Source organism: Haemorhous mexicanus, chromosome 18, assembly GCF_027477595.1.
Source record: "Haemorhous mexicanus isolate bHaeMex1 chromosome 18, bHaeMex1.pri, whole genome shotgun sequence".
In the NCBI taxonomy this organism is placed as follows: domain Eukaryota; kingdom Metazoa; phylum Chordata; class Aves; order Passeriformes; family Fringillidae; genus Haemorhous; species Haemorhous mexicanus.
In genome coordinates this window covers 9,977,920-10,000,277 of record NC_082358.1, presented here as the reverse complement: position 1 = coordinate 10,000,277, position 22,358 = coordinate 9,977,920, and the positions used below count along the sequence as shown (strand labels likewise).

Sequence of the window (22,358 nt, the reverse complement as noted above, 5' to 3'; positions counted from 1 at the left end):
ATCTTGCATCAAGCATTCCCTTTGTCCCAGCTCCATCTGGCACCCATGGCCTGGGATTTATGTGGCAGCAGATGATTGAAAATAGCATTCATGAGCTGTTTTCTAAAACACCCCTTTACCTGAGCCTTTAAAGAGAGTGCTCATAGCCCTGGTGCCTCATGCTCCAGCTTCACATCCCCAGCTCTTCTCTGGTCTTGCTTTTTATCCTGTGGCATCTCAAAGGATTCATCAAGAGGATTTCTGAAAGACAAACTGCAAAAATTTTCAAAACTCTTTGTTTTCTGAAAGAAATCAAAAGCCAGACTCCCAAGTTGAGATACATTTTTTTTTTGCTGTGGGTATTTTTAATTGCAGGAACAAAATTTGAAACTGCATATATCTTTATTTTACCACACTACTAAGGCACTGTTAAAAGAAAAATAGATGTTTTGATGTCTGTTTTTAAAAAAAGTTGCCAAGATGATGCTTTCTTGTATTGCATATCATCAGGTGCCAGCTGAGTTAGTCAAAAGAAAGTGATCATGGAGATGTTTGATGATGAAAGATGCTATTTTTATTTTGCTGATAGGCAGGCCAGGAAACAACTTTTATGACTGCATAAAAATCAGTTCTCTCCTTCTTCATATATATGTAAACAAGGTTAAAGTCCAAGCTCTGAATGGAGCTGCAGGATATTCTAAGTTTTGCTATGTTTTTCCTTTGCTCTGTCTAAAGGAACTGTGTTCATTTTGCTTCCATAATTCCCTGCTGGATTTTTTTTCCTCTAATAGTTCTCCCCTTTTGTTCTGTTCTCACAGCCTGCCCCACCATCACCTCCATGGAAGGTTCCATAAGAGGTACAGTAGCAGATCCAAGCCCTGGTGCTGCTGGGCTGGGAGTGAAAACACTGCCTGGGCTTGATTTGGAGACACATGCAAGAGCTGAGTGTGGGGGAAATGCCCCAAGGAAAAGGGGAGAAGTGTGAGAACCAAAATTGGAACATGTCTTTTATCAGGTAGAAGAATATTTTGCAGCACCTGAGTTGTTAGTGCTGAACACCAGGATTTTCACCAGCCTTAAGGAGGTGAAGTTTCAAACAGCCCTTGAATTCCAGGAGGGTTTGAACTCCTATCTCACAAAGGCTCCTCAGACAATCAAACTCCAATCCTGCCAGTCAGTCCCTGGGATCCTCTGTGCATTCTCCAGAGCCAGAGGAGCTCTCTGCACTCAGGCAGGAATTTTGGGGGCAGGAATTTCCCCTTTCTCCTGTCTGTGCCATGAGAGCTGTTCCTGCTGTTGGGTTTGTTTCAAGTGTTGCCTCCTGGGAAAGCAGTGAGTTCTGCTTAGAAAGGGGTATCACCTCCTTCCTAGAGTTCTGAGTTACAGGGACTGAGGGACTGGCTGCAGTTCTCAGGTCTGGTTACTCCATGGTTGAGTCACTTCACCTTGCCCAAGGCCAGGCTGGATGTGAGCAAGCTGATCTTGCAGGTAACATCCCTGCCCATGGAGCTAGATTATCTTTAAGGTCCCTTCCAACTCAAGCTGTTCTATGATTCCATGACTCTGTGATAATAATGGGATTATATTTCAATATGTTTTTAATTGTGACTCAAACCTTCTCTTCCTGTGCATTTTTAAAGGGAGTCTCAGTGTCAGAAGCTCCATACCAGAGATAAATGGCCCTCAAGTAGGTCATTTATTTTGGCAAACTCCCTTGTACTGCTGGGATATGAAAAAATAATGAAATAAAAGCACCCTGGTCCAACTCCCAGGCAAAATAAAAACTCGAGCCAAGAAACTGCAGAAGACTGTGAATGGTGAAGGGGTGAGGGAATCCAGACTGAAAGCACCCCACTGAAATGAAGCCTTTCCTTTTGCTCAAGAAGGAACCATCTCCTTCATCCCAGTGCTGCAAACTCAGATAAACTCAAACAGAACCCAAACAGTGAGATCTTGTCTGACTGAAGAGTAAACTGAAATGAAAATGACTTGGAGCTTTAATGATGAGCTGGGGGAGAGAGAAGAAGCTGCATGAGGCAAAGATGTCAGAGGTGTCAGAGGAGAATATCTGTAGCCCACACAAGGCAGGTCAGCCATGGATGTCTCCTGAAAATAGAGAAAAATGGAAAAGTTTGTATTTTAAAGGTTTTTTCTGTCTCTTACACATAAGGCATTTCAGAATAGAAATAATTTTCTCTCCCTGCTAGCAATTACTGGACTGATTCCATGCCTTTTGAAGATAACACTTTGTGTGTAGTTGAAAGGAAGAAATCGTTGGAGTAACATCTTTCTCATTGGGGTTTTTCTCATCCTGAAGATTTGAAAACACAGTTGTGAAAGCCTCTATCTTTTGCCCACTCTCCTTCAAGAGGAAGAGATTACAAGAAATGTGCACACAACCTTCTTTTCCTCGGCTGCCATTTGAGGGGTACCCTCGAGCTGATGTTGTGTCATGCAGGGCACTTTCTCCTGCTGCCTTCTCTGTGCTAATTCAACCTGCTCTTCAAACACACTTCTTTTGCACTGCTGCCTAACCACTGATTCCTCTGTTCTCCTTTGTTCCAGGATTTGATATGATGGAAGTTTTTGGCTTGGTAGAGAAGGAATATTCCTCCATTAAGGGTGTGGCCATGGAGCCCTTTGTCTTCAGTGGCTCCCGCACCTTCACGCTGTTCAGGGACATTCAGCTCACCCAGAGGACCAGGTGGGAGCAGAGCTTTGGCTCTTGCCATCCTCAGCCTCATGCCATGTGCACAGCAAAGGAAGGTCATTTTGGGGAGGAATGGTGCAGCCCTGCTGACAACTTCCTAATGAAATGATAAATATGATGAGCTAAATCAAGCCATTGGTAGATTGGAAAAATAGCCAGAGGGGTTTTACTTAATGTATTAATAAATAAACCCCTGACTTTCCTCAAGATGAGTGGTCATGTAGAAATTAAGGGGACATAATAGTATTTATTCTACATTAGTAGAGTCAAACGTTTTCACACTGCTGTTTTTGATTTCCACAAAATCTCTTTTTCCCAGCTTTTTAGTTGCTGTGATGGACATGAGGATCATGTCACGTATGGACACTGCACCAGTCTTTAGGCATTCTGTCCACAGCCACCTACATTTCAGGGATGGCAGTTTGAGGTCACATTTTCATCTTCAATCCCTTCTCCCAAATATCTCTGGTTTGGAGAGAGATCTTTGCTGTAGAAAATATCAGTCTCATAGCTGCTCTCTGCAGTCTGGGCTGCACTGATGAGAGGGAATAACCATTAGCTCTGGCTTGTGGCTTGACCTCATTCCGTTGCATATGAAGCTTCTCCACAGGGTCCCAAGCAAGCCAGGCAGCTCCCGTGACCTCATTCCTTTTTTATGATTATGAATCAGGAGTGATTTGACTCCTGACATTCACTGCTACTTTGTTTAAAGCCTAATTACTGAGCCACTGACTCCACTTAATCTTAGTTAAAGAGGCAAAGCTTCTTAGAGTAAACAGAGTGGGGGAGATTCAGAGAACCCTTTGGTCTAAATACTCAGGAAATGATGGGCAAATCCTTTTGTTCAGCTCTTATAGATGCCTTTCCAAGGACACTACCCCTTCAGAAACTGAGAGAAAGAAAAAAAGTTGTATTATTTATGAATCAGTCCTGAAAAGATGCCTGATGGGCTGTGTTTAAGCCGTGCCAATGTGTTCTGTTTCAGATTACAGGCGTGTTTCAGGCAAAACCAATTTGACCTTCCCTTACTGCCTTGTATCCTCTCACTGCTGCTGAGTCTAAATCCTGCAGCTGGGATGTGGGGACACAGAGGGGGCTTTGCTGTGGGCTCAGTGCTTATCCCTGAAGGGCATTTACACTGATTTAGATAATAGAATCATTTAGGCTGGAAGAATCACTGACTCCAACCATTACCCTAATGCTGCCAGGTCTGCCACTAAACCACATCCCTAGGCCAAGAGTTTTGTGCCAGGGTTTAAAGATTTACCCCATGATAGATGGCAACCATTCCTCCTCCTTGAAGAGGAGACCTGGGGGAGTGCTTTGGAACCTGGCAGGGATGTTTTTTAAGCCTCCAGTGAGCTCTCATCTCAAAAACATTGAGGCTGCGCTCGCTGTGGCTTGGCATTCCCTGGGGCAGCTCTGGCAGTGACGGATTGACACCAGCTGCTCCAGCTGAGCATCCCCCAGGCACCAGGAGAAGCCCCACGAGGGCTCATCACTCACCACAGGGTTGTCCAGGCACAGCAAGTCCAGGCTCTTTCTGTTCATATCACCATCATCTCCTGGGAGCAAAGCCAGTCCAGATCTGGGCCCCTCAGTTTAGGAAGGATGTTGAGATGCTGGAGCATGTCCAGAGGAGGGAAACGAGGCCAGAGAGGAGCTGGGAACACAAACCCTGTGAGGAACCACTGAGAGAGCTGTGGGTACTCAGCGTGGAGAAAAGGAGACTCAGAGGTGACCTTCTCATTCTCTACAGCTCCTTAAGGGTGGCTGTAGTCAGGTGGGGTTGGGCTCTTTCACCAGGCAGCACTGACAGAACCAGAGCACACAGCCTCCAGCTGCATCAAGGGAGATACAGGTTGGATGTTAGGAAAATTTTTTTTATGGAAAGAGTGATAAAGTTCTGGAATGGCTGCCCAGGGAGGTGGTGGAGTCACCATCCCTGGATGTGTTTAAAAAAGCCTGGATGTGGCACTGGGTGCCAGGGTTGAGTTGAGGCGTTGGCGCTGGGCAGGATTCGATGATCTTGAAGGTCTCTTCCAACCCGGTGATTCTGTGATTCTGTAATTCTTTGCCAGCCCCCCTGCCCAGCAAACACCGGGATGAAGCTGCAGGATGTTTCTGGTGGTTTAAATCACCGATGTTCCCTTGCTTTGTGTCGCTGCAGTGACGTCCACCAGTTTGCCATCCCACCCGAGCACACCATCGTGGCCCTGCTGCGCCTGCTGCCCGACACGCCCAAGGAGCCCTTTGCCGTGTGGCAGGTCACGGACGAGGACTTCCAGCCCCTCCTGGGGCTTAACCTGGACCGTAAGATTTCTTGCTAAATGCATTCAATTCGGGTGCTTCCATACATCTTGCAAGCAGCAGGACTCACTTGGAATGTTTTGATGGTTTCCTTGCACAGCAGCAGTTTCTTGGGAAGCTTTGTTGTGGCTGCCAACCTCACATTTAAAACACTGCCCAATGCAATTGAAAGACATGTTTTTATTTTTATTCTGCTTGTAGCATATTCTTTATTTTTACATATTTTTTCCATTGTTTAGAGGTACTTCTTGATAACATAGGAAATCTTCCACCATGTTCAAGGCTAATTATTTACTACTGTATGTGTGTGTGAAATCAATTTTTAAGCTGTTATTTGTCCTATTTTCCCTGCAGCTAGTAAGAAATCCTTGACCTATTTCAACCATGACTACAAGGCTGATTTACAGGAAGTCTCCTTTGACGAGCAGGAAGTGAAGAAGATATTCTATGGGAGCTTTCATAAGGTCCTTAACAAGAGAGGGAGAAATGTGGCTCATGATCTCACTCTGGTTAAGAAGTATCATTCAAACTGAGGGGCGATCATCCAAATGCTTTGCATCCTGGTTGCCAGAGAAGTGGCCAACTTCTTAGATATGGTGAAATTCATAATTGTAAAGATTTCAGGTGGATCTCGTGATCGAAATATGATTTCCACATATTGATTTTTCCCTTTTCCCCCATACTCCAAAAACTGAGGTGTTTTTTAGATCTTTATGATCAGGAAAAATTTTGAAATTTTTTTTTTTTTTTAGCATTTAGAATTTTGGTAACCATTTAGTTCTGGATGAAAGTAAAAGGGAATCCAGCCTTGTGAGAAAGACACTTTATCACTCACATTAGGGTGGAGATTTGGCTATCTATGTCCTCATAGCAAAGGGATTGCACCCAAATGAGCAACGAGCTCTTTCTGTGGGTATCTGTGGGCAGGTTCATTACTCACCTCCAGCAAGGCTTCTCCCAAGGAGAAGTGAAGGGATCAACAGGGCAAAGCCATACTAAACCTTATTCCTGAGCCCCCTCCATCCATTCACTCACTAAAAACACCCCAGGTGTGCCAGCAGCAGGCTGTGGATGGAGCAGAAAGTGTTGGTGTCAGTAGGAGCCCCCCTCATCCCACCACGGATCTCCAACATGGCTTTGTCCTCCTGCTGCCCAGGTGCACGTGGCCGTGAGCCACTCCAAGGTCAAGCTCTATGTGGACTGTAAGAAAACAGCAGAGAAGCCCCTCAACACCCTGGGCAGCATCTCCACTGCTGGCTTCATCATGCTGGGAAAAGTGACGCGCACCAGAGGGCCCCGGAGCGGCTCCGTGCCCGTGAGTCCTGGGACGTGCTGCTGCAGCTGGCTGGGCTGGCAGTGGGCAGGGGTGCCACATCACCCTCACCTGAACTCCTCCCCACACTGCTGGGCTGGTCCCTGGGGGTTTCATGAGCTTTCCCAGCACTGAGAGAGCGTTTCTGTCCCTCCTGCCTTGGTGTGGGGACTGTGATGGGAGTGTGTCCCAGAGGAGCTTTCTGCTGGCTGCATCCTCCAGGGCTGGGGCAGCACAGCTCCTGCACTGGGATGCTGAAGCAGAGAGAAGGGTTTGGGAATTGCTTCTGCAAGGAAACTTGGGCACATCAGCCCACACAGAGCGATGTTGGAAAGTGCTGGTGGCTGGAGGCAGCAGAGTTGGGTGTGCCTCAGTCTCCAGTGTGTTTGGATTTGTCTATCTGAATACAAATGAGGGGAAAATAATCTCCAGTAGAGAGGCTCTTTATCAGCTGCGACTTGGGGAAAAAAACCCAACCCAGCAGTGAGTGCTGGCCTGAAGGTGTGTCCTCACTGCTCCACTCGGCTCTGCAGGGAGCTGCTCCCTGCAAGGGGACAGGAAAAGGGGATGTGTGGACTCGGTGTCCTGGCCTGTGCACAGTCCTCAGGGAAAAACCACCCTTCTTCTGTCTGTCTGTTCCAGTCTCACTCCCCAAAGCAGGAGTGTTAATTATGTGCAGAGTCAGTGGCAAGTTCATCACTCACAGGGGTCTAGTGGGGCTGTAGGAAATCATTCACCACTGATGTCAAGGTCTTGCTCCTTGGCCCTGCTTTTAGATCTAGAAGTCCAGGGGAAAATGGCTCATCAGGTGATTTGTAGCTCCCCTTGCCTCAAAACACTTTGTCCCACGTGCATCCCCAGTTCAAACTGAGAGGCAGAGGTCTGGGATGCACCCAGAAAAAAGTGGAATTGCCTGTAAGGAATGGGGTCTGCTGTGTAACAAACCAGGGGGCAGAGTGTTCAATCAGTATTTACTTGTTTCCTAAATAAATTCTCTGGTAATTTGATCAAAACCTGTAGCCATCAAGGCAGAAATCTGTGCTTTCCTTGTCCCTCCCAAATTCTCTCTGCTAGCAGCTCAGCTAGACAGGTCTGGCCAAATAATAAACAGCCTTGTGCCATCCCTACTCCCATTGCCTTTCAAGCACAGCAACATTTCACATCTTCCACAGCTCTGCTGTCCTTGAGAAGACAGAGTGCCTCATTATTGGTTATCATGGAACCTTATTTAATTTAAGAAATCTTTAAATGCCACTTGATCTGCAGGGCTCATCTGTATCCGTAACCCTCCCTGGGCTGTACAGCTCTCTCCTTGTTAAATGCATGGAGTGAAAGGAAAAAAAAAAAAAAAAAAAAAAAAAAAAAGATGAGAAATGGTGTCAAGGCAAGAAAAATTAATCTCTGCCTCATTATTTTGTTTGGCTTTGTGCAGTGTGTGCTTTTTTGTTAATCAGAATGGGAAGATGTGGCTGTTGTGAGGGAGGCAGGGAGAGACTGGTTGGGGTTTCTGGGGAGGGGATCACATCCCTGCCCTGGGAAATGCTGCTGCCACATTTGCCCTTCTCCCCATGCCCCCAAGGGCAGCAAATCAGAGTTTGCTTTCACATTCTGGTGGTGCTGAAGCCCAATTAGTTGAGAGCCTGCTGCTATTGCAGGGCTGTGAGTAAATTGCAGATGTGATGTGAAGCTGCCTTGTTGACTTGCTCATCAAGACACGGACCTGAGGACTTGTGGAACACTCAGTCTGGGGGTAGTTCTCATGTTGTGGCTTTTTTGGGGTACAGCCATGGTTGGAATCCCACAGATGAGTCCTGCCAAATCATCCCTGAAGATTATTTTTATCACTTGAGCTTCATAAGATTTGGTGATGGGTGGTGGGAGCCAATGCTACTTTCTTATCAAACTCTCTTTTTTTTTCCCCCAGTTCCAACTGCAGTCTCTGCAGCTCTTGTGCAGCAGTGTGGGGGCAGAGCAGGACAGATGCTGTGATCTCCCTGCACTGGTAAGGCAAGGGGCACTGCTCTGCTCATTGACAGCAAGCTGGGGAGGATGGGGCAAGTCCATGGCACTGAAGTGACACTGAAAATTGTTTTGATAGACTTAAGGGGGAAAGCATTTTTTCTTCTTGGGAATAACATCAGTGTGTTTCTTGGTGAAGCAAACAAAACTATGTTTGCTTCAAAAAGAGTGAAAACTTCCAATCCTGGTGCAGTGCATATTTTTCCTGACACAACCTCATCCAGGAGCCCTGTCAGTCCTAGAGCTTTGCTGCCACCTCAGCCCCAAGGCACAGCATCCCCCACTCTTCCTTTCACCTCTCAACACAGACAGCTGCTATATGGGGTGTATAAGTATGTAGAAAGGAGAAAATTATCTTCCACTATGTGTTTTGCACATTGCAGGCAGGGCTGGTTCATAGGTGGTTTTTTTGTCTACATCTGTTATTCAACAGAAAAAATAAAGCACTCGATTGCTCACAAAAATCTCTCAGTGGAGTAGAAAAAAAGTTCTGCTTTAATTCAAGTAAGAGATTGAATTTTGAAACACTGAGTGTTGTACTTGTGATCCATCCTGCTCTTGCTGTGCAGCTGCTGATGACTGGTTTTGGCTTGATTTCATTTCAGAGGGATGAGGACACCTGCCCTACCTTGGCTCCTGCCTGTTCTTGCACTTCGGGGCGCCCCGGCTTGCCAGGACCCCCAGGGCCCCCTGTAAGTTCACCCTCCCACCCAGTGTATTGCAGGTGCTGCTCTTGCTTCATTTTTTGTGGCATGTTGGGCATTGGGTAACTCTCCTGGGGCTCTGTGGGGTTTTAGAATCACAGAATTGTTCAGGTTAGAAAAAAGCCTGAAGATCATTGAGTCCACCCATTGATCAGGGCTGCCAAGCCCAGCTCTAAACCAGGTCCCCAAGAGCCACATCTACACTTTTAAATCCTTGCAGAAATGGTGTCTGCACCTCTGCCCTGAGCAGCCTGTGCCAGGGCTTGACAGCCCTTTTGGTGAAGTTTTATCCTCATGTCTAATCTAAACCTCCCCTGGTGCACCTTGAGGCCATTTCCTCTCATCCTAACTCAAGGAGCTTTTCCAGGGCAAGGCTGAGAGTTTCCCTTTGGATTTTGGATGGCGGTGAAGTGGGGAGATGGAGAGTTGGCAGTGCAACAGCTGCAGCTGGGAACAGGCTGAGCAGTGCCTGGTTCCACATTAATCCTCTTAGGAGAGGAGGACAGGTCACCCTCAGTGTCTGCAGAGATTTCATGGATTGGAGGCTCTGAAACTCTCTGTAAATTTAAGGAAAAAAACAACTCACCAAAAAAATCCTCCTGCCTGGATCCTGTGTTAAATTGGAGCCTTGTGAGTGTCTGTGTGGGTGGACAGTGTAAAGAGAAAGGGGAGACTTTGCTATCCTGTCTGTCCCCAAAGCTCTTTCTGTTCAGTGAATGTCACTTACAAGAAAACCCTGAAGAAATGGGGGGGAAGAGAAAACAGCCTTTACATATGCAGTGTGCTCAAAAAGGACATAAATTCTGCCCTATCCCTTATGGATGCAGGAAAGCTGTCATGGGCTTAAATCCCAGGAGAAAATATTCCTGTTAAACACTAGGAAGCAGTTCTAAATTTTTTTCTTTTTGAAAATCTAGGGAAGAATATTTGATCAGCTGGCACAAGCCAGCTGAAACCTGACAGACAGCCTGTCCAGAGCACCTCAGTTCAACCACCCCAGGTGCTTTTCTCCTGGAAAATAACCATAAATGGAAACATTTGCCTCCTTTTTCAACTGAAATGGTCTCAGATCACTTCCTGCACTGACCTGTGGTTTAACTGTGAGTTCAGTTCTGTGCAGGGAGAGTGCCTCTTTGCAGAGTAATTACTTGCTCATTCCGGTGGAAGTTTAATTAACAGCACACTCCACTGTCACAGTTTGCTCCAATATCCTAAGTGCATAATTAGCAGCTTGCATTGCCCTGTGGTTTAAGCATCTCCACAGACAACGCCTTAAAGAGCAGGACTCTTTAAAGCATTAGAGGAAATCAGGTTTTGACACATAACCTTCTCTTCACACCACTGAACTCTTGGTAATTTGCTGCAGTTACAACAGCACTCACTGCTATTTTTAAAATTCCAGTTAGCAAGACATGTCCCACCTTGTATTTATCACTGTCCTTAATGAGTGTGTCTGACTAGATCCAGCTGGCTTCTGAAATGAGTTTCTGGGCCCTTCTGAAAGCACCTTTCCCAAAATTCCCTGCCTATGCTACTCAATTCAAACCCACGTGGTTTATTTTGGATTCAAGAATAGCAATGTTCAGATTAAGATGTCAAAAATTCACACAAAATGAGGTCATGCCAGGAGGTAGGTTTCTTCTCCCCACCCAGAGTTAGGCAGAGGCAGAGCTAAGCCAGGTGTCCCAGAGCCAGGTCAGTCCCTGGTCTCAGCATATGTCACTTCTCTGGGGTGGAGAGTGTAAAACCCAGCTGAGTTCCAAAGGAGTGCAGATGTGAGCACCCCTTTTCTTCCTCCTCAAACGTGTTCCCATGTCCATATGAGATGTTGTCTCAGCTTGGATCCACTGAGAGGGAGTTGGAGGAAGGTTAAATAGGTTGAAACTTCATCCCTCTCTGCTGGGAATAAATGCTGTGCTCCCAGTGCTGGTCATGGAGGGACTGGGCTGTTATGTTCTTCCCTTTCCCACATTTCCTAGACAACTCAATTAATTTTCTTCCTGTCTCCATTTGTTTTGAGCTGTGTGGGGCAGGCAACCTTTCTCAGTGTGGGGCAGTGAAGTGCACAGAGTTCTGTCCCCCAGGCTCCTGGTTCCAGTGCAGTGAATGTGATGATGTTCTTTGTGTCCCACTGGCAGGGCAGCCCTGGGAGGAGAGGACCTCAGGGGGAGCAGGGGGAGCCAGGACCCAAGGTGAGTCCTTAGGCTGGAGATTATCTCACTGCACCAAGCTGAGCCCAAACAGAGTCTTAAAAACACATAGAGGAGGATGGGATCACTTATTATTAATTAAATGCTCAGTTGGGCTATGGAGATTGAGATGATGAGCCTGATTGTGCTGAATTAATGCACAGTACATGGTCAGCAATGTCCTCTGAGAGCAGCTGGGCTGTGACAGGGTCAGGCTTTGTGCTGCCAGATCTCCTGACCAGACACACTGGTACTGCTCTGGGGCAGAGCAGAGGGAGGAGGGAGGCAGAGAGGGAAGCACAGCCCTGAGGTGGGCATGAGGAGTGGCTGGGTCTGAATCCCCCAGCCCTGGGGACTGCAGCAAACCCTGGTGCAAATGTTCACAGCTCCATGGATCAGCACAGGGCAGAGCCAGAGCAGAGCACTGGTCCCATTTTTTGGGATGACATCTGGGAAAGCAGCATGGCTGCAGAGGAAGGATTTGGGGAAAGGAATGAGAATGGACACAGGCCTCAGAAACGGGCTAAGGAAGATTTCCCTTTGCTCTCTGACCACCTTGAATAACAGCAATAACTGCTTTGGAAGGTGAATTGTGCTCTGCAAAGCACCCTCTGCAGCTTTGCTGTCTGCTCTCATGAAAGATGGACCAAAACCTTGGACCTAAAATACAAAGGCAGCTGAGGTTACTGGAGATGCCCTCAGTACCCCAGTTAAATCTTGAATCCTGTAGATGGCTCGTGCTGATCCAGGCCATGCAGTGAAGCCCAAGAGGAGAGCAGGCACCAACCACTTCCTTCCCTTATGATTGTTTCCTTGTCTTTGGTTTCAGGGTGAGCCAGGCCCCCCTGGACAAGTGGGACCAGCAGGGCCCAGTGGCCAGCAAGGCTCTCCAGGCTCCCAAGGAATCACAGTTCAGGGCCCTGTGGTATGTGACCTCTTCCATTGCCTTTTGCCACTCATTCTTCCCAGCTAGAAGCTGTCAGAAATGGGTGTCAGTGCTGTGATTTATGTGCTTGCATCACCCTCACCAACAGCTGAACAGCTGCAGAGGGAGAGATGACAATCAGTGGGTTTCTGCTGACGAGGCCCTGCACTTAATTATTCTGGCCAAAGCCTGCTTTTGTCCAGACTCTCCTTAATGGGCTTTTATTTCCAGCAGCCCAGTGGGGTCCCTTCCAAATCAGGATATCCTATGAATATTCAGGCATTTCTCTTTCCAGTGATCATCATTGCTTGGCAGGGAGTAGTGGCAAGGGCTGCCACATGTCTGGGATGGCAGAATCCCTGTGCACATGCTGTGGCTGTAAATTACCCTGGAACACTGCAGGGAGCAGGAACAACCTGGGACATGCATGTGGAGCTGCAGGATGCTCGTTGCCTTTAAGGATTCTGCCACACACCCAACTGTGTGCTTCTGTTTTAATCCAAGGGGCCACCAGGAATTAAAGGAGAGAAAGGAGACACTGGAATCCCTGGCATGCAGGTAATGGTAAACACCACTCCTTCTGCTTGTCCCAAAGATTTGCCCCCTGCTCCACCCCCTTTTTTTTTTTTTTCCTTCTGAGTAACTACTTTAAGCAAGTCTGAAAAGTTGTTGCTCTTGTCTGCTTGGGAACTGTCATTTTGGAATGCCATCACTTTCCCAAGGAAACTGAGTCACCTGGTGTAAGGCAGATAGACCTATCTGGAAGCTGGATATGATGGAATTAAAGCTGGGGTAACAGTCTTTGGTGTATGTGATGAATAACTCTCTCTCTTCTTTGGCCTTTCTCTTCTGTCCTCTGTTCCAAGATGGATTAGGGCAAGGATAACCAGATGCTGACTTTACCCAGCATTTCTGATTTACAGGGCATTCCTGGTGTGCAGGGAGCTCCGGGCAGGGATGGACTTCAAGGTGCAAAGGTAAAACACCTCACCCCTGAGGTTTTATGCATGGGTGCCTAAAATTCTGCTAGGAGCATCCCAGCAGAGATCCCAAACCTCCCAGTGCACTCAGTGCAGAAGTGAATGGTCTTTTCAGAAAGCCAGATGGATTGAGGGGGGAAAAAATGGGATTGTGTCAGGTTCGGCCAAATTTGAGCAGATCCCACCCCTCTTGCTGCTCAACAGATGCTTTTCTTACCCAATTTAGCAAGTTCCTGCTGAAAGCAGCACATGGAAAAGCATCTCACTGCTGATGAGGTCTCAGAATCCTCTTGTTAGTGAATGACTGGATTTGGCTTTGCAGGGGGTGAGGGGACTAGAAGGCACAGCTGGGCCTCCAGGACCTCCTGGACCGAGGGTGAGTACTCCCTGTGAGTGATGCACTCTGAAATCTGTTCCTCAGCAGAGTTTTATGCTTTCACCTGGAAGTGTCAGGGCAAGCCCCCTTCCCAGGCTACCCCAGGGAACACCTGGTGCAGGTGCCCCCTTTCCCTGCCACCCCTCAGTGTAAGAAGAAAATCCTTTGCTTCCTCTGGCAAGTCCTGAGGAAGATTCATCCCAGCCAGGAGATTCTTATTGTGCTGTTTTCACTTTCCTGACACTGCAGTTTTCCAGCTGTTGGTTGAGTTGGAAGGGATTTGATTTGTTAGACTGAACTCAGCAGGAGCTGGAGGATGCAGGCAGTGTGAAAGGTTTCCCCCCACATCACAGCCAGCATTTGCTGCCAGGGCTGGATGTAGAGGGGTGTGCTTGCACTCAGTCATGCCCAGGGTAGCAGAACTTTAAGACCTGTTGATTCACAGCTCCTAATTGGAAGGCACCACAGGAACACTTCATTTTACTTGGGAAATTGAACCAAATTTGGGGGTAGTTGATGGCTGGTGGACCTGATAAGTTACTGATTCTCACAGCTGAGTCTCACTGCTGAATTATAAGGAGTTTGGCAGTGGTTGTGCTAAGTTATTTATAGGAGCCAAGGCTGAATTAGGCTCATAACTTTGACTTGTTCATCCTGGGAATATGTGGAGCTGGCAGCATTGAGCCTCAGCTTTTTAAATATGAGGAAAGCACTGTCACCTCCAGAGCAGGCTCTGAAAGCTGTTCTGGTGCTGCCTTGAAAACTTTTCTCATTTTCACTGTTCAGAAAAGTTGCTAATATCTACTGAATTCAAATGTAATAGTTGGAAAATTCTAAACCAAAGTATTTCTGCTAGTTGTTTTTGGCTGATTTTTTTCTTCCCTTTATGGCTCCAAAAGGCACAGAAAGCTCACAAAGAGGAGATGACCAGAGAAGGCACTTCCCACTCTCTAAGCTGCTGTTGATGTTGTTAAGTATTAGAGGCCAGCACAGGTTTTAAAGGAAAAAGGAAACAACCACGTGGTGTTGGGAGGCTGAAGAAGAGGGCTGTGCTCTAGGCTATGTCTAAATCTGAATATATAATGAAAGATCAAAAGCCTGTAGGGCATGAACTACACTGCAGTTTGCTGGCAAAACTCAGCTTTGCTGGCTTGGCCATAATTGAGATGGTGATGGGAAAGGATGTGAGCGTGACTCACACACGGTGTGCTTTGAGCAGTGGGCTCGTGGCTGGGCAGGAAACTTAGGGCTACTGTTCCCTTGCTTGAGTCCTCTAAACTCCCACCACGGGTGCCCCTGGAGCCCTTGAACAGAAAAAGAAAGTTAGGGAATAACAGGATTGTTAATCTGTAATGTCTGCAGGGTTTCCAAGGAGCCACAGGCACCCGAGGCAGCAGTGGTGAGAAGGGACCTCCAGGTGATGTTGGGCCAACAGTAAGTTTCTGCTTTTGGGTCTCAAAGAAGGGCAAGACATGGAATAATTGAGAGGGAATGAGTTGTTCCCACAGCAGCTCTGCCTCAGAGTCTGAAGAATGTTTTAAATTCACACTCATCCTTCTTAAGGAGATGTCTGGGCATTCAAAGCCCAGGCTACTGATCTGTTGATAAAGCATTCAACAAATCCCACCTCCCTTCACCCTCTGCAGATTCACCTGCTACAGAGAATCTAAACAGATTTCTGGTGTAAGATTATAGAATAAAGCAAGAAAGTCACTCCTGAGCTGGAGCAGCCAGCCTTGGGCTTGTAGGTGAAACCACAGCTCTAAATATCACAGGTATTTCTTCTCCTCAGATGTTAAAAACCACCTGTGCTGCTGGGAAATCTGTTCTAAGAGTTCAGCTGGGAAATTTCTGCATCCCTGTGTATGGTGTTTATCCCATTGCTCCAGTTACTGATTTATTACTCTTTTTCTTTAAAAACAAATTGTTGGAGTATGAGTTCATATTCTTAAGTGTGGACTTAAAGCTCTTACAATCACTGCCATGAGGTCAAGGAAACAACAAGAGTGTGAGAAACAATCACTGTGCTCCCACTAATGTAACCCACACCCCCAGTGAATTTATTTGTTTGTTTGTTTTCTGTTCTTCCTTTCCTTAGACTTATTTATTTATTTTTTTCCTGTAGGGGCTGCCAGGTCCCAAAGGAGAAAGAGGAGAGAAAGTGAGTTTTTCTGGTGCTGGGGGACACTGTCAGTGCATCATACACTCAAAAGAGTGGGTGTGATAACCTGAATTGCAACTTTCACTTACAATTACGAGCCAAACCTCTCCAGAGTTGGTTGTACCTATTGCTTGTTGCCTTTCCTCTCCCCTGCACAGGCTGGGCTGCTGGGGTATAAATAATCCCACAGCAGTCAGGAGCTCCTTAGTGTCACTTGTAGTAATGAAGCAGAAATGTCAAATGCAAATCCATTCTTTGCTGAGAAGGGTAAACCAAACCCACTTGGCTCCACTTTGTTCTGGTTTAATGTGTTACAAAAGGGAACTCATTTGTTATAATCATTGTCCATGCCCCAGCACAGACCTTGGCAGCCAGGACATCCACACCACCTGGGAAGGTAATTTTGTTGGGAAAAGAAGTTTTTCAAGTTTTTCTCATCCTGACTTCTGGTTAAATTAAACTGCCATGACTTTCTAGGAGTCATTGCCAAGACTGACTTAGGCAAATTTGTCTTCAGCCAGGGATGAGGTGCTTTTGTCTCAAGTTAATGCTGCAGAATTATAATTTTTAAGAGCATTTTCCTTCCAATTCCACCAGGTTTTCATTTTGTAGACTTTTTTTTACATTGGAACTGTCTATTTCCCCCTCCTTTGGATGTTGAACAGAACAGTTTTTTTAAGCCTGGATTATCTGCACTGTGATCCAGCCAGAGATGTATGTTTTATAAACAGTTCTGGAAGCAGGTGCATTAGGTATGAATTTTCACAGTCAGTGTTTATTTTTAAGCAGGTTTTTGCATTTTAATCGCTTTTCCCTACTTTACAAAAACTTTCTGAAGGGCCCATAATATATGATTTATTCAAAATACAGTAAGAATCAATATTCATGGAAGATGGAGTCAAAGATAGGAATGTGTAATATCTGATCATACTAAATGTTTTACATATCACAGAACACTGAGTTACAGACTTAGCATCTTTTCTGATAAAATTTGAGGGTGAAATTTGCTCTCCCTTTTTTGGTAATTATTTAGATTTGGTCTGGGCCTTTTGATGTGCAGGAGAAAGGCAATTATTGATGTTTCCAATTTCAATTTTCTGGTTTCAGAGCTTCATGATAAATAAATAGAGCTGCATTTCACAGTAATTAATATCTCTGGAACTCAAGCTGAGAAAATGAATGGGCTGAAAGCTATCATGCATTATGAGATTGATCCTTTCTAAAAGATATTAATACTTCATATTTTTATTAATTTTTTTTAATGCTTCCTTTTAGGGGGAGCCACAGTCTTTGGCCACCATTTACCAGCTCGTTAGCCAGGCCTGTGAGCGGATGATTCAGAGTGAGTAAAACCAACCCAGCTCCTGAGTCTGCTCACGTGGTGATGGGACAAGGGGGAAGGGCTTCGAGCTGAAGGATTGGATTTATATTAGATCTGAAATTATCCCTGTGAGGGTGCTGAGGCCCTGGCACAGAGAGGCTGTGGCTGCCCCATCCCTGCAGGTGTTCAAAGCCAGGTTGGGCAGGGCTTGGAGCAACCTGGGATGGTGGAAAATGTCCCTGCTCATGGCAGTGGGTGGAACAAGATGAGCTTTAAGGTCCCTTCCAACCCAAACCAGTCTGTGATTCTATGATCCTAAGACTCTCCAGAGGTGGAAAACCAGAGGAGAGACAGCCTGGAGCTGTAGTGATCCCAGCAGCTCCACCAGCAGCAAATGTCCCATCTCAGCTCCAAGTGCTACTTTGGCTTTATCGGGTGCCACTAGCACAGAAAAGACCTGCAAAACATTTATTTGCAAAACCCTTTGGTGTTTTGCAAAGCCTCCTTTATTCCTTAAATGGAAGAGCTTGAAACTAATTTGAGAGAAATTATTCTTTCAGCAATACATGTTGATTCCTCCCTGATTCCTCCTGAGACAAGGCAGTTTTGTAAAACTCCTGTGATGTGCAGAGAGAAGCAGTGCCTTGTCCAAGGTCAGGCAGCAAGGTCATCACTCAGCTGCCCATCTTCATCTCCTGCCTTTCTCAGTTTGGACTGACAGTTTTTTAGCACTAGCTGATCATTCTAAGTACCTTTTTAGACAAAATCCTTTGATTTTTATCTCTCTTCTGAATTTCCCACCCAAGGAAATGTTTATTTTCTCTCTTGCCTTCTCAGCTCATGTGTTGAAATTTGACTCATTCATACATGAACATGCAAGGAAGCCAGTTCCCATCTGGGAGGAAAGGTTAAAACCAGGAGAACCAGGACCACCAGGTCCTCCAGGCCCACCTGGGAACAGTGGAGAAAGAGGAGAAAATGGCAGCCCTGGACAGCCAGGCAAAGATGGGTATCCAGGAGAGAGAGGTATGGACAGAAGTGTTCATATGCACTTTTCACTGCATCTTTGATACTTTAACTAAACATCTCAGTGCCTCAAGCAGTACTGTATAGATAATCCATGATATTATCTCATTTCATTGCTGTTTTCCTTTTGAACTTCTCCACTCTAGGAAGAGACACCCAAATTATAAATCTCGACAAGTAGGGAGAAGCCAGATGCAGCCCACTCTATTTTTAAGCTTTGAATGGAAGGAAAGGCCAGTTTAGCATCATTTGTAGGTTTGGGGGGATGGAGAGTTTAATTTTAGGGGGCAGGAGGCTTTTTCTACAGAAAAGCAGTCATTTGGGTGAAGACATGGGGGTGGAACAGATCAGCTTTGGGCAGAAAGGAGGAGCATTGGGAAACACTGATGGAAGGCATGAGGCAGATGAAGCAATCTTCAAAAGGGAAGTGTTTGGAGCAGTAGTTTCACAATGAAAGACTCAGACATTACTAAAGAAATAAATTAATACAATTTCAGAAGTGGCCTCAGTTATTGCACATGAATGAGTGAAAGGTGGGACGATGTTTTGCTTGGATTCCCAGACAATGTTTGTCAGTGGTTCAAGTAATTGTCTGTCAAAATAAAAAGAAAAGCATTGGTTTCAGCAGTGTCTTAACACCTCGGAGTAACTGGAAATGTTCTGTTTAACTCCTTCCTCCTGCAGTAGTCAGTCTTAGCTGGTATCTGCAGAGCTCATCAAAATGTCACTTCAGAGAGAAGGGAGTAAAAACAGATTTTTCCAGCCTGTCAAGCAGGAGAGGGCAGAAGATGGATCTTAGTGAAAAACCACCTGAAGGACATGGCTGATCAAAATATTTTCATCTTAAAACAATGAAAAATCATATTTTGTCAAAATGTACCTGTTTTCTCTGAGAGGTACTAGTTTCACAAGTAATTTAGCAGGAAAATATCAAACCTGGCTAACCAGCACCTGGTCAAAGAGACAGCTCAGCTTTGTGATTTGTTTGATCCACATGGAGAGCACAGAGCTGGACATGACCCTCAGGCTGGTGCAGTAACACTCTTGCTATGAATTTCTCTGTGAAAAATGTTCATTCCCACCCCTACTGGGCTTCAAAACTGTGCTGCTTGGATCAAAGAAGTCAGTGCCCTGCTGGTCAGAGCAAGAGCAGGTGCCCAGACTGAATGAAAGCAAATGGGTGTTTCTCGGTGTTGCCAAGGGTTGTGACTCCTCTTTGACTCGTGGAGAGACTGCAGGAGCCTCAATTCAGGGTGAAATTCGACATACAGTGAAGCAACACTTATCTCTTATCTGTGAATAGGTGCCCCAGGGCCCAAAGGAGAGAAAGGGATGTCTGGAGCCAGTGAGGAAGGCAGCCAAGGACCCAGAGGCAGAACAGGTAGAGTGACCCCAACTTCTGTCTATTGATCCAGCAAGGCCATGGGAAGGCCACCAGCTCTCAGATCCAAAGCATCATCCAGCTGAAGGACCTCTGCGGTAGGGTTGGACTCACCATGCCACCACAGCCCTGCTGGCAGCATCCTCAATGGTTTCCTCTCTGCTAATATGCAAGAGATTTCTCCAGGCAGCTTCTTCCCTCTGGTACCCACTCCCAGGGGATGATGTGTTTTGAGGACATGAGACACATCCAGGGAGTTTTAGTTTTTCTGCCTTTTTTGCATGCAAGACCAGATGCTCGGGGGATAGAAGCTCTGAAAATTCAGCTTGTGGAACATAAGGGTTTGTGAGTAATGTGTGAGGATTTGGTGTACTCCTCCACCCTGATCCCTGCACTTGGGACCTGTGGGAAGTTTGCCGCTGGTATAGCAAACCAGGCACTGTCAAAAGAGTGTGGTCAAACATATTCTTCTGCATTTAATTGTCTGCAGAGCTATAAAGACACAAACCCCAATGACTCTGGGATGGATCCTGGGATTAAGGCAATTCTCTGCATTGACATGTAGGTGGAATTTGGGCTTCTCATAGCCAGGCTCCATTTTTAGCCAAGCTGTGCACCCTTAAGGTCAAGAATACTGGGGTTCAGGTGCTGGGATTCAGAACAGGTTTTCCAACAGGCAGGTCCTGTTTATCACCAAAATGAGTTAACTATGCTCAGAAAATTACTTACCATGTAAGTTGGAGGAAAATACAGCAGAGGAATTACACTGCTAAAGCAGATGTGCTACAGCTTTCTGTGCTTCTCCTTCTGCAGGCCCACCAGGAGAAGTTGTGCAGGGGAAACCAGGTCCCAAGGGTTTCCCTGGGAATGCTGGTCCTCCAGGTTTCCCTGGTGTCAGAGGGCAGCCTGGGCAGCCTGGGCAGCCAGGGGGCTGTGATATCTCTGGATGTTATGGGGCTGATAGAAGAGGTAAGTCCTGGCTATGTCAGTACAAAGATGATTGTATGGCTGGTCTCTGGTTACTTCTCTTGAGCCAGGAAGAGACCTCTGCTGATCCTTCAGGCACCATCAGTCCTGCCAAGCCTCCTCTGCAGAGCAGTCAGGGTGATTCCCATGCAATCCACATGGATAAAAGCCAGCTCCATGGGCTGCTCCTCAGCTATCCTTCATGGATTAACACATCATGCAGCACTAGTCAAGCAGGTGGGGAGGGATCATGGGGGATCACTTCTTCATGTCCCCAGCAATGTTTCCATGGGGGATGGAGAGAGGGACAATTCCTCAGTTCCTACATTTGCATTTCATGGAGGCTCAGTGGGACAAAGACCTGGGTGATGAAGAATTTCACTGGCACGGAACAAAAGGTTTACAAGGGAAAGGAATTAATTCTGTGCCATTCCTTCTCAGACCCTGACACTGATTTATTCATTTGCTCAATGGCCTCATCCTTTCCACACACAGATTTTGTCCCCTGATGGCTGGGGCGGAGGCAGCTGAAGACATTGCTTTTCCCTGGAAATCTCTGGAAGAAAACTCCACAACTCCAAAAGAAGCAGCAACCCAAATAGTAGATGTGTTATGTTTTTTTAATGCCCCATCATTTCTGTATGGACAAGTCAATCAAACTCCACAGTCACAGCCCGTGTCTGGCTGAGCTGTCTCTCTGCACAACTGCAGTGCTCAAACTCACATCCCAGAGCAAGAAAAAGGCACAGCTGGATACTCAGGCTGACAGACTTGTAAGAAAAAGAAATACTGTATTGAAATGCTCAGAAATAACAGATAATTTCTGCCCATTTGTCTGCTTGTGGTTTCTCATTGTCAGTTGTTGTTCTGTGTCCCCAGCACAGAGAAAAGCAGCACCTCACAACCAAAGAAGCAAATCAATCCACTGGAGCACAGCTGCATTTTCTGTTGGCTGCCAAGGTAACAAAGTCTAGCACCATCTTGGCTGTATCTGCTTTTGGCAGAATGCTGATGGTTTCCTTGCAGGGGTGTTTTGTACACAAACATTGCAGCCAGAGATCACCTCACTGTGATGTGACACCCCTGTTCAACACCCCTGGGGCTTGGTAACTCAGGCAAAGCCTTACATGAGTCACAACCCTGTGCTGAGAGGAGCTGGAGATTAACCTGCTGCTTTTTCCATGTCTCCCTCCTGCAGGCTGAGTAGCTACTTTGCATTTTATCAGGTGGAATATTAAACAGCTCTGAGTCTGGCTTTTACCCATATGACATGGAGGTAATTGTTGTGTTACACCCCTTTCCTTGCCATCAGCTGAGATGTGTATTTTATCAGTACCATGCAGATACTGATAAAAATGTTCCTCCTTCTTTGCAATCACTGCTTCAGGCTGTGCTGGATCATTGCCTGTAACCTGCCCCTGCTGCAGAAACAAACCTTCCTGAACTCTGATTAAACCCTAAGCCTAAAGCAGAGTGGCACAAAAAGTATCAGTACAGATTTTTCAGAGCTGTTAAAAGGTTAAAAATGGAGCATCATGCACATTCCTCCACATTTATTCAGATGTGTAATTTCTGCAGTGACATACAGGCTGGCAGCCTGGTGTTCATACAGCCAGCCTTTGAAATCTTAGCAGCAAATACACTTAGAGAGTCGATTGTCACATCAATACCAAGGAGAAAGAGGTTTACCTTAAGAGAACTGAATTTTTTTAGACAAGGAGTCCAAATATTATTTCTTCTTGTCATTAAGGAAAAATCCTATGGAGTTAAGAAATTCTGCTAAAGGAATATTGGAACATGTCAGACTTGTGTGGGAGCCAACCTACAACAAAAGTCAGATAAAATATGGTTAGTGCATCCTGTAAGTATTTAAAGTCATCCTTGGCTTTATGTGTGTTCATTCTCTAGAAACTCCCAAGAATTAATATTTTCAGCATGACATACAATAACTTTGGAAAATGTAGGAAAATGCATAGAAATACTACTCTGATTTCTGTTC

The 22,358-nt window shown here is 46.0% G+C and overlaps 1 protein-coding gene across 1 annotated transcript in view; it reads left to right on the top strand.

The window, feature by feature from the left end:
- The window catches only part of COL20A1 (collagen type XX alpha 1 chain), a 52,155-nt gene extending 30,966 nt beyond the window's left edge, over positions 1-21,189 (top strand). The window contains exons 22-40 of the mRNA XM_059862691.1: positions 798-836; positions 2,545-2,683; positions 4,860-5,002; positions 5,354-5,463; positions 6,156-6,314; positions 8,236-8,313; positions 8,936-9,022; positions 11,173-11,226; positions 12,053-12,148; positions 12,653-12,706; positions 13,072-13,125; positions 13,451-13,504; positions 14,867-14,938; positions 15,630-15,665; positions 16,941-17,007; positions 17,824-18,012; positions 19,316-19,393; positions 20,207-20,362; positions 20,855-21,189. Of these exons, the coding sequence (XP_059718674.1) occupies positions 798-836; positions 2,545-2,683; positions 4,860-5,002; positions 5,354-5,463; positions 6,156-6,314; positions 8,236-8,313; positions 8,936-9,022; positions 11,173-11,226; positions 12,053-12,148; positions 12,653-12,706; positions 13,072-13,125; positions 13,451-13,504; positions 14,867-14,938; positions 15,630-15,665; positions 16,941-17,007; positions 17,824-18,012; positions 19,316-19,393; positions 20,207-20,362; positions 20,855-20,868 (1,679 nt within the window). The 3' untranslated portion in view covers positions 20,869-21,189. The remainder of the gene's footprint in view (positions 1-797; positions 837-2,544; positions 2,684-4,859; positions 5,003-5,353; positions 5,464-6,155; positions 6,315-8,235; positions 8,314-8,935; positions 9,023-11,172; positions 11,227-12,052; positions 12,149-12,652; positions 12,707-13,071; positions 13,126-13,450; positions 13,505-14,866; positions 14,939-15,629; positions 15,666-16,940; positions 17,008-17,823; positions 18,013-19,315; positions 19,394-20,206; positions 20,363-20,854) is intronic.
- The last annotated feature ends 1,169 nt before the right edge of the window (positions 21,190-22,358 follow it).